Here is a 13,111-nt window from a genome sequence, read left to right as displayed (position 1 = left end):
CTACTTAAAATGGAGTTTTGTGACCAAGATGAAGACTGACAAGTTTCTCAAGTCACTTGTGTGTATCTTGTTAAAAGATCTGCACCTTTTTCTTATTTCACTTATCCAAGTGTGTTTTGTGGCTAAATGTTCCACAGTTATTACTGAAAGTCCAATTAGAGGCAGGGCAGGGCCCTAACTAACTAACTAACTAACTAACTAACCCACATCTACTGTATAATCCAGATGATGAGCTAATAGCAGAGTCTTATAAGCTTGTATAATATTTGACTCTCGAGAAGAGTGATTGTAACACCGGTACATGACCAACAACTCATCTTACTGCTTCAGATTAAACGAGAATAAAACATTTATTTGCAAATCAATAGACAGATATAAGAACATAGAGCTTTGATAAATTAAATAACATGTTAACTTAAAAATAAACCAGTTCATCCTTTTAAAGTAGCTGCTTTGACTGAGTTCACCACAAGCAATTCAGTGTTAAAAGATAAAGCTCTAGTAGAAGATAACTGTATTAATAACCATTTACATCTATGCTTTTATTTATTTCATTAGTGCCAGAAGCTGTTGCTTTTCAACCCAAACTATAAAAAAAAAATTCTGTTTTTTAAAGACTAATTGTTTCTGAAATGATGATGGTTGAAATAAATCCCGGTTGGAAGTGAAATTACATTCAGAAAAGGTCATAAATCCAATGAAATTGAGGTTTGTTTTGTTTTTTGTTTTTTTGTTTGTTTCCTGGATGCTAAACTTGTTCCCAGCTTTGAAGTGTTGTGCATCCACCAAGTTAAAATCAAATTGCTGTTTTCAATAAATCCCACCACACTGACGCCTGTTGGCATTTATAAAGCTACTAATTCACAGTACGGTTATTAAAAATCGAATATAGCCTCGTGTATTTCTGCTGTCTGTAATTGTCTGTTGCTTCAGATGTGATGTTTTCTGCTCAGGACTATGATTTGTCCCGTTGGTGGATCATTCCTGTGCATAATACTGAATTCTTTTTCCCCCCCTGTTTATTAGCAGTCTGGCTGTAGGTAGCCTCTTAGCGTTTGAGGCTACCTATAGCAATACGCTCCATACAGGTGCGTCATCTGGTTGGGGAATCCGAATGAGCGCACCCCTGCCTCGGGGATTCCCCCACAGTGCTCCCTGGGTTTTCTGATGGGAAACCGAATGCTGCCGTCTTTCAGCCATCCGCCGTCACACTGGTCGTAGTTTTCGAAACGCCAGGCCGAGTAAAGCTGGCCGACCAACGCCAGCTCGGCTCCCTGACGTTTGCACGCTTGTGCCGCCTGCTGGAAGGAGAAGGAGCCCGATATGTAGAAGACAGAGCCTGTGAATAAAAGGAAACATGGATAGAAACACATTCAGACCAGTACGACCAGTACACGAGAGTCTTTTGTTTTGAAGTTTCCATTTTAGTGTCACTTTTTTTGACAACAGTGGAAGTTTCCAGAGATAGTCAGCCAAGTAATTCCCCACTGGTGACAAATATGTTGTCCACCTACTGTCAGTCCCACTGTCTCACAGCAGCTCTTAAAGGTCAGCCAGCTACTGCAGTGCACAAACATGACCTTCAGAATCACTACTGAAACTAGAACTAAACTTGAAACTGGTTGTGAAATAAAGCAACATCCTTGTCCTCACACAACAAGTGATTGGCATCAACAGTAAAGTCCACACTGATATGACTTTGTGCTTCAGAATTGATGAGTTCTGCATCTGATGTAGGCATTGAGGGTGAACCAAACAGTTTATGAACTAAATAAACCGATGTCTGTGACTTCTCACAGATGAGACGTTCTTTTTTTATTCAAAACTGTTTTCTTATATAATTCAAAAGACCCAACTTTGAGAAAAAATGTGGTTTAACTTCTTGCTGCAATAACACACAGGTGTAGCAGAGTACTCATCCACACTGGACCACATTAATCAGGGATACTTTTAAACATAGTGTCAAATTACTCTTTAACATTTAAGGGATGATTTCGAGTCATTTTTCTCATTTTGAATAAGTCTGATGGTAAAACCAACACAAGGGAGTCAATGGCTCTGGGAATCTTTAAGTTCATCACAGGCTTTATTTTATTTTTATTTTTTTATTTAAAAGGTGAAGAAAAGGCTCAGTTTTCCTTCTTAAAGTACATTTGTTGGGATTGGATTAAACCACATTTGGTACTTTGACTGTTTGAGATAGCAGTAGGTTGTGTGTACGTGACGGAAAACAAACTTCTTAGTGAAACTTCCTAAGCGAGGTAACATCAGTACTGCATCCTCCAGGAGTGTCACTATTTCATGCCACAAGAACAACTTTATATTCACACAAATACTGTATAAGGGTCAGAAAAACAACTTCAGGTTAAAGTAGCTGAACACGTTCATGATGGATCTCCTTTGTAGGTAGTTCCAGGATCCATTACTCTACATGACTTGCTGGGCAATGTCATTATGTTTGTCTGTCAGGCACAAAGATATTATGTCTGTTTGGTACAACACAATTCAGGGTAGTCGGGTTGAGAAAGTATGTGACTTTAACAGCTGGAGAAACTCTCTTGTTCCAAATTATTGGATCGGCTTCCAGCTTTCTGTTGGAAAACACGTCAAACAACACTGATAAGAATCAGATTTCTCATGATCCGAGCCAAGCAGCTCAAAGCTTACCAGATGTCTGGGAGGTGAAGCAGAAAGCATCAAACTGATCTAGATCCTTATCCTTTGAACCATAACTGCGAATTCCAGGGAGCAGCTCTCCTCCACAGACGGGTCGAGGATGAATAATGGGGTAATGAACGGTACCATCGAGGAGCCAACCGGCGTTACACCAGTCCAGACCCTCCGTCCAGGCTGTAGGAGGAAACATGCTGGTTAAAGAGAGCGGATATGGCTTCAGACAACATTATATTTTGGTGAACAGTATGAGTCACCTCTATGAAGCTGGCTGTATGTGGCTAATGTGCCATCTTGTTCAGCACAGGCCTGCTTGGCTTCATGGAAAGTGAATTTGTAGCGTCCTTTTTTACTCTGATATGGGAACACCACACCTGGAAACAGAAGCCGTGTTCATGTTTTACACCTGCTGTTTGCTGTAATTCCTGTTTTCATCTGAGATTCCAACCCAAACCCCTATTTAACGTAGTTGAGGGAACAGTTCAAAAACATTTTACCTCATTATTTGCAGTAATAGTTGGTAGCTTTTAACCATTCTAACTGCGGGATATGTACTCAAATGCATGGCCTGATAGTTTCAGGTAGGAGCCATTTTGGCCTGAGTACCTCAAGTTGATACTAATCCCTTTGTCGTTTTTATTTCAATTACCTTCAATACTCAAGGTAATGTCAACACTCTCATCCTCAATGCCGTTGACAAGCTCACAGCGATAGATGCCTCCATCTGCAAGCTCTAGATGGCTGAGCTGCAGGGAGGCATCCATGGCGTGAGCATTTCGGAGAGAAGCCCGCAATCCAAGATGCCCGTACGGCTTGGAAGCATGTGCATTTGAAATCATGATGATGTTCTCTGGACCCAACAGTTCCGGCTCCAGCTTCGTCCATTTCACTCTGTAATGAGTGGGTTTGGTTTTGAGGATGCACGGCAAGGTGACGTTATCTCCCCTTCTGCCAGCAACCTCGGCGTACACAGGCGGATCGAAGAGGTACTTTAGCTTCTTAGATTCTGTGGAGAAACAGCAGGTTTCAGTGCCATTTATATAGTTTCAGTGCCACAATTGTTTAAAAAAATGGTTTTCTTAGGAGTGGTTTTATTCTTAAAGTAAAATGTATTTTTAGCAGTAGTTGTAGCAAAGTGATACTTAAGTCATGTGATTCAGGTGGCCACCGAGCAAGTGCATTGTCGATGGGACAAAAAGAACCAACAGGTCATGGATGTACCCATCAATGTTAGCAAGGTCCAGACCCTTGAATCTGCTGAAGCACAATACGTACTACTACAGGTAACTAGAGATATTTTCTAGCAGACTACTAGTTCGTCCCCAACATAATGTGTTGACCAGCTCCCCGTTCAACCCCACTAGGTTTAACAGCAGTTGTTCATTATGCTGACTAGTTGATGTCCCTTGAACTATCTCGCTCAGTATTTCTAAAAGCCCTGCATACAGATCATATACAGTTTTCATCTGCAGACTCATGTATTACAGGACAGAGTTGGGACTCTACCTGCTCGGCTGGGAGTGTCCAGAGCCACGGAGCAGATGCAGCAGCTTGATGTGAACAGAAGAATCACAGCACAGTTCATTATGAAGGGAGTCGCTCTTCAGCTCCTACAATCCCAAAGAACAAGCTGTCATGCGCTTGTGCTCTCACACGGCGGGAGAAAATGCATCTTTCTGCATTTTAGCAAAGCTCAAGAAGAAGAAAAACAATAGCTCAAACCTATGAGAAGATCCGGCTGTTCAGTCGTCCTGCGTTGTCCCACATGACGACAGGAAAATCACAAGTTGGTTGTAGAAGCGGCAGTTTATACCTGTTTGGTTGTGTGTCCAAGCCCTGAATGATCAGCAGTCAGTTCATCTCTCACTCTCACCCCCCCCTCCATGGTCAAATGGAGCAGTCTGTGATCAACCCCCCCCCCACCTCCACCCACCACCGTCTGACAGGATTGTTCTCTGTGCTCCAGATGTTCATGACATGGTCTAAAACTTTTTGTGTCTGTTGCTGCTGTTTCCTGTGGTTTATTCAATTTCTATCAAAAGTGGAAAAATCAAAAGTGATTTTTAGTTTCCAAACCTTTTTTTTTTTAAGGTGCCACTTTTTTGCAACAAATGCAGATGCTTTTATCCAAATTGACTTATTAAAAATCAAATACAGCCTTGTGCATTTCTGCTGTCTGTAATTGTCTGTTGCTTCAGATGTGATGTTTTCTGCTCAGGACTATGATTTGTCCCATTGGTGGATCGTTCCTGTGCATAATACCGAATTCTTTTTTTCCCCCCTTTTTAAAATGGTTTAAAATGGTTGTTTTAACTTCCCTTTAAGAAAAATTGCTGATTCAATGTTCATCTTTTGGTACAGCAGTAACACTATTGGCTCCTGCTGTCAAACAGCATAATATCCAGTGATGAGCTGTCGCTGGACCCTGTGGAAAACAAGTCTGTCTGTGTCTTCTAACCTTTCCCAGATCGCTGTTGCCAAAGAGGACTATAGTGTGCATTCAGCCATCTTTGTTACTGCCCTCGTGGCTCTGGGGGCAGTGGGAGAGGAAGCTGTGTTGGCTGTGGTTTCCTCTACTGCTGTGGCCTCCCGGCACAAGGGCTGCATTGTAAGAGTCACGGTCTCCACGCAGTGACAGCAGGTGGCGGTCACACAAACATGGTCCAATGAGGGAAAAAAGATGAAATAATGGGATTCTTCTGCTTTTTTGCTCGTGTAGCTTCTCCATTGTGCTCCGTCGTCAATGGGACTCTTTCTTGCCCTCCACTTAGTATTCACCCAAACACCTCTAGGTGACAGCAGCCAACTGTCTCAGCAGTACTCCATCCACACTTAGGACTGGTTCAAAAAAAAAGAACGAAAAGAAAACTAAGACACTGCAATTGCTGCAGAAGTGATTAAAAATGCACATATTGCTAATCGTTTAGTGCATAGTGACGAGTCAGTCAGCCCAACACTTTGGTTCAGGGCATCAATGAATACTTTCCAAAGGAGTGTCCCTGCCTTAAACCATCAGGACACACTTGTACACAAGAATCCTAAAACTCTGACCCCAATTACCAGTAATTTAACAACTTATGCAAGTCAATGGTTTTGTAATAAAACCTCTAACATGTAACCATTTAAAATCACTCACTTTAACACCCGACTTTTTTTATTTCTTTTTTTTTTTTTTACACCCATTCAGTCAGAAACACCTGATTCTTTCACATTTTTTATTCCTTCTCCTTTTTATTAGATCCTTATCACTTTTCAGGAGCAAAGCCAGTTTAAGTGAAGCGACAGCACCAACATTGCCCTCTGCTGTATGGAGCACAAAAACATGTTGGGAGCTACTGTCCAAATGAACAGCAAGCCTTCACAATAAAAGCTTTATTCATGAAAAAAGATAGTACTAATTGATAAATGACATGAAGCCAAAGGTCCAACTTTTATTGCTCCTTCTAATTAGTGCTATTAACATGAAAACATTACAAACATTTGGGTTATTTTCTTATCAGGTCGTCGTGTAGTTTAGGTAGCTTTAATTCGAATTCATGTGTTCAATGCTTAGAGGTTCTGCATTGTTTGCAGATGTTTTTATAGTTGTTGGGTCTTGTGTTGTCTTGGGGGGCTTTTTTCTGTCCACCCATGCCTGCTGGTAAACATTCTTGGCCTCTCAGTCTGACCCTTTATTTCTATGTGACGAATGGATTCGCTCCTGATGCCTTTTAGAGGGAACACTTATAAAACACAGAGTAATGTCGGGAATTAATTGTTAGCCATGAGCGGCGTGTCATAAAATGCGGGGCAGAATGTCCTTCCCTTCCACGTACTCTGAACATCAGATAAGCAGGGCTGATATCAGAGCAGGTCCGGCCCGCCTGCAGCCCTGGTGCAGTTTCAAGTTTGCATGAGGCATCGGTGCATGACCTGGCTGACGCAAGCGTGACAAACGGCGGGGTCATGAGTGCAGCCTCATGCATGTAAAACTACATATTTTCTGACGGTATTTCTACTCCTCTGAAAGGCTTCCCTCCTCCCACTGTAAAGAACTTTTTACAGATCCTTCTCCTGCTGACAGTGACCGTTGATGAGTGTAGTGGCAGATTTGCCCCCCTTGTCGTTTTCGAAAGCTCAGAGACGGGTCTCCAGGCCACTCGATCCTCCTGCTCATGCATTACACTCATGCATGTAAATGCAGGTACCTCTGTCAGCTCTGCATACTGTACCTCATACATGTGATGGAGCCAAAACGGACAGCTTGACAATCAGAAACAAGCTGTAAACACAATACAGAGATATAACATATCGTATCATATCGTTTTAGTTGGTATGATAAACATGTTAGCCAACTGTTACCTATTTTCACTTTCTGCACATACACCGCACCACTATTACTCATTTTGAGTCATGTGTTTGGCCAGTTAACATATTTAAGCCCAGTCACTCAACTTTGTGGCTCCTTAACTGAAAAACACTGAGCTATGTTTTAATGTAGTTTGAAGTTAGAGTGAAAAGACTTTGAAACTTGAGCCTGAGTATTTCAAGTGTTTTTCGAGCCTTCTACAGAGTATTTGCAGTTGGGCAAATTTCCAGTGAGTCAAGTCTGTTTCAGATGTTATGTCATTCAAAAGCCATTCTGTGGTATTAGCACCATTGCTATGGGCCAGTAGGTGCCTTCTCCTCTCTTTAGCATGCTCAGTTGGCCATCATCCACCTACATTAGGTTTCACAAAGTAAAAAAATTTAAAATATATACTTATAAATAATAAACCTAGATGGTTAGGGAAAGACTGTGGGTTGGTTTGAAATGCAGAAATAACTTTATCTTTGGCTGAAGTTGACTGCAATAAAGTGCGCTGAACAATTATGGAAGTCGCAGTGCAGATTGTTATCAGCCGATTCATTTGAGTCTCTTTATTTGCACAGTGTGGTGATTATTATGTGAGATATGGGACATGTGACTCCCAGCAGGCATCTTGGCACGTCACTGACTGGCTGCTCAGATACTCTGCTCAGCCAGCCCTTATGAAATATTTGATGGTAGCCTCATTCTAAGAGAACCAGTTGTAGCCTGTAGCAATTTAACATTGTTTTCTTGAAGCATTTTGGACTAAAGCATAAACGAAAGCTGGATCATCATATATTAAAGTCTTGAAAGCACTCGAACAGGACAGCAGCGCGCAAAGGACGTGTCTACAACAACACGATAGCAAACATTTGACCTGCTGCCCTGACACTGATTGATTTACTGATGAGCCTGAGGCCCTTCAATCACCTACCAGTTGAGTAAGTTTTTATAACACGTGGATTCACAGTGAGATAGATCTATATCTACCTGTGGGACTGTAGCCGTAGACAGAGGAGAGATAACGCAGCATTCCCATACCTGTCGTCTCCACCAATGCCACAACACAACCTCAAACTTATCAAGACACTAAAGGTGTGTTTGCACAGCGTAATATCTACAATACTTTATCTAGAATTTCCCTTGAACTGCAATTATGTTTTCCCACTAAAGGACAAACGAAAGTATAGCGACTATACACACACAGGGAGATAGATGCAAAAAATTAAATTATCAACTAAATATGGACAAAAATGTTTTGCAGCAATTTCTGTGCTTTTGATAATTAGGTAATGCGCTAGTTGCTGAAAAATTATAAGAAAATATTAAAATAGCATAATAAGAGCTACAGATTATTATTTACCAGGTCATTTTACAAGAAAAGCTGTCATAGTACGGAATGCGGTACAATGTTTTTTTATACTATAGGTTCCACAAAAAGTGTGAATTGAAAGCGGCACATTTGCACATGTTTCTGCGCTTATTATTTTTTAAAAACGATGTGGAATCCATGGATGAAATGACTTGGTCAAAGAGAGATTTTTGCATTTGCACTCATGGTTACTGTTAAACAAACATGTGGGCGGGAAAATGGCTCTATGCACATTAGCAAGTGAAGCATAAAGTACCCGCTTCTTATATCGAGCAGGTTCAGTCTTGTGTTTGTCTCTTCATCTGGTGCCAGGCCTCTTGTAGCCTCCACGCTGTTGCTATTGATGCCTTCCTGCTTCTGGCTGGCAGACCGTGCTATGTGCTTTGCTGCACTAATGTACTGCGCTGCCAAGAAGGATCCACTTGAAACAGATCACAGGAGGCATTAACAGAAAAACTTCCCCAGCTTCATAAGTAAATGATAATGAGTGGGTGTGTCAAATATGTTTTTTATGTTTAATGTAACAGTGTACTGTGAATAATTAATGTGTGATTGTGGTCGATGTGGCAACGCTTTCAGAAGGACAACGACACACTAGCTGTAACTTTTTGCACCTTTTAGGAACTAATGCTTGTACTCAATTAGTGGAAATTGCTGTAAGCAAAATGTTTCTGCAGCATGTAAAGCAAACGTATATGTGCCCTTGCAAAAAACACTGCAATAATCCAATATGTGCATCCCACGATCAACAAAACTTCAGTTTGGGGAAAGTAGACTGTGAGTCCCAACATTTGGTACAAGTACTGTTCAACCACAGCAGTGTTCCAACATGTCAATGGAAGTGAAAGTATTTTAGGTGCTGTAATGAATTATCAACAATCTGACATTATGTCGTAATGACCGACTCGTCTAGCACGAGGTGCACACACGACGTCCTGTTTGCCCTGAGTTTCCCAGATAAGCGAGCTCTGGAACGACAAACGCCTTTTTGCCTTCTCTCTTGCCATGAAACACTATAGTTTCTGTACAAAGGTATCTGACCGGGGATCTGAACAGTGTCCCTCTTGGGAGACTACGTATGTGATAGGAGTGTGCAGATAAACTACAGAGCCCCAGTGAATTGTTTTTACCTTCTATCATCCTGGTGCTGAACATCATGTGTTATTACGTTAGCAATGAAAAAATAAAAAAGTGGTAAAAGAAAACTGCATTAGTGTCATTTGTTTTTCGATAGAATCTTATTTCTGTAGAGCTCAAGAAACTACAAAGGTCAAGACTTTTTTTTTTTTATTGCTTCTAAGAAACCTACTAGACAAACAGTACTGCAGGATCAGTTTCATCTGACTTAGTGTTTACTTTTTATAAATTGTCTACTTGACTTTTTTTATTTTTACAACATAGCTCATATCGCTTTATTAGTTGGCATTAAATGTGTCAAAAATGTCTCATGACTTGTTTCTCTTTTGTCTTGTGTGTTTTTGCACTATTTGCACATGTGCACTTTATGTTTCCCGTTGTAGTTTAACCGTGTAGCGTTTGTGGTTGTGCATTTTGTGTAGCGCCATGGTCCTGGGGGAACATTGTTTCATTTCACCGTGTGCCGTACAAACTGCATATGGTTGAAATGACAATAAAAAGCCGCGTGACTTGGTGCAGAGGAAAACTTAACTTTTAAGGGAAGAAACCTTCAACAGAACCGAGCTGTCTGCCTTCACTAGTTGGGGTGAGTGGAAAGGCAAAAGAAAAGAAGAAGAAGAGCAACAAGAAGCAACAAACGGAAGGGCAATGAGCAACTTGGGGCCACGGGGGTGCAGCGTGATTTACAAGTCGTGCACCTAAGGATGTGGACTGGCATCGAGCGGTTGGAGTCCTGCTGAAGAGGCTCTAGAGGCAGTTGGAGGTTGAGGCTGACTTCATCACATTGTGTGTGTGTGTGGGTGGGTGTGGTGTTTTTTTCCCTACCCACATCCACATCACAATGTTTTTCAGTGTGTGTTTTGTTCAAATTTCTGCCAGTTTCCACTTGACTGTCCTGACGGCGCCGTCCTTGTTTGATTGCAAACACGATTGCATGGCGTCTTCCTTGTCGTCTAATATGTTTACTTTCAGAGGCTGCAGCGAGCCACCTCGTGGGGGAGAGGTCAGGAGCCACGGTCTTATCCCGTTCTCCATCAGCAGCAGCCGTTAGGTGAATCCACACCGGTGGCCTAAGTGAAACCTGTAACTCTAGATGAGACTCAAGATGAAACTTGTCTGCATGTGCCTGCGGTTAAAGATAAGTTTCTTTAACGTTTAGAAAATGTAAATGTGATTTAGTGGTTCGTGGTAGAAACACATTTATTCTGCAAACACAGTGCTGTGTGCTGTATAAATTCATGCACCACTGCTTTTGATGCATAAATTATTATAGAGGAACCAGAGCAGGAGAAGCATGTTTATATCACACATGGAACCACTTCCTGGAAACTGAAAGAGAAAAACACATAAAGATCAATTGTTTGTTACATGAGCACATGCTGAAAACATGATGTCCTCATAGTTTCTAAAGTAATAACATAACACTACGACATTATTCACGTTACACACTACAATTTATCTGGCTTTCAAACAATTGCATTTACTTTCAAAAAACCATTATGTAGTAACAGTTGTAGTAAACTGGGAATGTAGTAAATCATTTTACTGGACAACAAAGGGGCTCTATGGGCTCTATGAGATCCATTATATCAAATTAATAAGTAATGTATTGAGCCATTTGCTAGTGTGACACAATTACAGGTCAGACTTACTTGACGGCAGGTGGCCAGAAAGAAGGGATGCTGAGCCGACAGAGGCCTTCGGTCCCACTGCAGAGTTCGTGGCTTCTCTCCGACACGTGTGGTCCGAAATAAATCTCCAAAACTTATAACAACATTCCTGTCGGTTCATTGTCCTCCCTGGAGACAAGGCAGTTTCTGCGGATGGGAGGATGGACACAGGTGCCAGTGACATCTTTTTAAACTTCATAGCCGTGGAAGGAGGAAGGAGCACGAGGGGCAGGATGCAAACTAAGGAGTTCCTAACCCCACCCCCAGGTTGTACTGCAGTCTTTGGTGGTCTAATCATTAATCCTGTGAATTCACTCGTCAGAGGCACTGGCAGGCGACTGTGAAAGGCTGTGAAAGCAAATGATGTGTGCTGTTGCAGTTTTCTCAGCAAGTTGAGTAAACTGCTCTGAGGCCAAAGGACAGTACGGCTGCCATTTCATCTTCCAAGCAACAAACAGTGTGTGTTTCCTCACACGCTGTGAAACATGACTGTCCAAAAATAAAACGGATCATCCTATTGCACTTGGTGTCATGTTTCTTCACGTAGCCATGACAGCCAATAGGCAAACTACAAACTGATTTGAAGGACCTGTTACCACCTCTTAATTAAATATGGGTTTCCAAGATACAATTTACTAATTTTCTGATTTGTTGTGTTGAAATAATAATCTTGGTAAATACAGCAACTTATTTTTCCATGTCATGTAAACTCAAATTTCTGCATTCATCGATGGATGCATTTGTTACCTCTAGCTTAGACTACTGTAATTCCCTACTTTCAGGATGCCCCAGTAACTCCCTAAAGAGCCTGCAACTAATCCAAAGTGCTGACTGGAACTAGCAAGAGAGATCGTATTTCACCTTCACTAGCTTCTCTCCATTGGCTTCCCATTAAATCTAGAATAGAATTTAAAACCCTGCGTCTTACATATAAAGCTCTGAACGGTCAGGCTCCATCATATATAGAAGACCTCATAGTTCCATGTTGTCCCAACTGGGCCGGCCAATCAGATTTTTGGGGGGTGACCAGTGCCGCCCAAGGTCCCCCCTCTGGCTCTGCCCCTGGTTAAAAACTCACTCAGGATTTTTCAGTGGGGTTTTGTAATAGGCTTTATTTCTATAGCCCCTTTCACTTTTCAAAGTGCTGCACATCAGTCACAAGCACATAAATGCCCATCAGCAATAAAACGGAATAAACAATAAAAACTAATAACAATGTAAACAATAATAGCAAACACATCAAACAATAAATCATACAGTAAGGGTGACAACATGTCTCTAACTGTAAGTGGCAATGTCTAATTTTAAAAGACTGTAGGCTGTTACATTAGGGAAGCACGATATGAAAAGTCCCTTCCACCAGCTGATCCAGTCCAGATGGAACATAGGGACTGAGACACACTGGTGCCATTTAAAATCAGAATGGAACTTTAAAGGAAGCCAGTGGACGCAATGTGACTGTTCTGGTTAGAATCCTAGCTGCAGTGTTCTGGAGCTTTCTAACGCTCGAACGTTGCAATAGCAAAGCCCGGATGTTACGAGGGCAGGAATCAATGTCTCAGCTTCTGTGAAGGACAGGAAAGATCTAATTATGGCTTCTGTGCTGTCACTGTGTGGAATAATTCATCTAAATTAATTAGCTGGTGTGTGAAAGAGATAATTGACTCCTTCCTTCATAATCTGTCCTTGATTTTATTGTCAAATAAATATTATTTTGCTGGATGTTGTTTCTATGTCTCTACTGTCTCTATTCTTTGTGTGTTTGAGAATCCTGCTGAGGATCTGCTTCGTAATTAATCAGTATGATGTGTCACTGGCAATGCACAGAGGAGCAACTAATGATTATGTAATGAGCTGCTACTAGTTTGCTCCTTCAGGGCTGATTCACAGGTAGTCAGGAATGTCTGTTCCTGTTTCAGAGAACTACTC

General features: G+C 41.5%; 1 protein-coding gene across 1 annotated transcript; it reads right to left on the bottom strand.

Moving 5' to 3' along the window:
* Positions 1 to 331: 331 nt before the first annotated feature.
* Positions 332 to 4,552, bottom strand: hapln2 (hyaluronan and proteoglycan link protein 2). The gene is made up of 6 exons (XM_067510249.1): positions 4,396 to 4,552; positions 4,180 to 4,283; positions 3,323 to 3,679; positions 2,931 to 3,047; positions 2,668 to 2,850; positions 332 to 1,339 (listed from the first exon to the last, which is right to left on the bottom strand). Exons 2-6 carry the CDS (start codon positions 4,256 to 4,258, stop codon positions 1,062 to 1,064), a joined length of 1,014 nt encoding a protein of 337 aa, XP_067366350.1. The 5' UTR covers positions 4,259 to 4,283; positions 4,396 to 4,552; the 3' UTR covers positions 332 to 1,061.
* Between the last annotated feature and the right edge of the window lie 8,559 nt (positions 4,553 to 13,111).

Source organism: Channa argus, chromosome 7, assembly GCF_033026475.1.
Source record: "Channa argus isolate prfri chromosome 7, Channa argus male v1.0, whole genome shotgun sequence".
In the NCBI taxonomy this organism is placed as follows: domain Eukaryota; kingdom Metazoa; phylum Chordata; class Actinopteri; order Anabantiformes; family Channidae; genus Channa; species Channa argus.
Note: the sequence above shows the minus strand (reverse complement) of the source record. Positions and strands in the feature narration are given on the sequence as shown.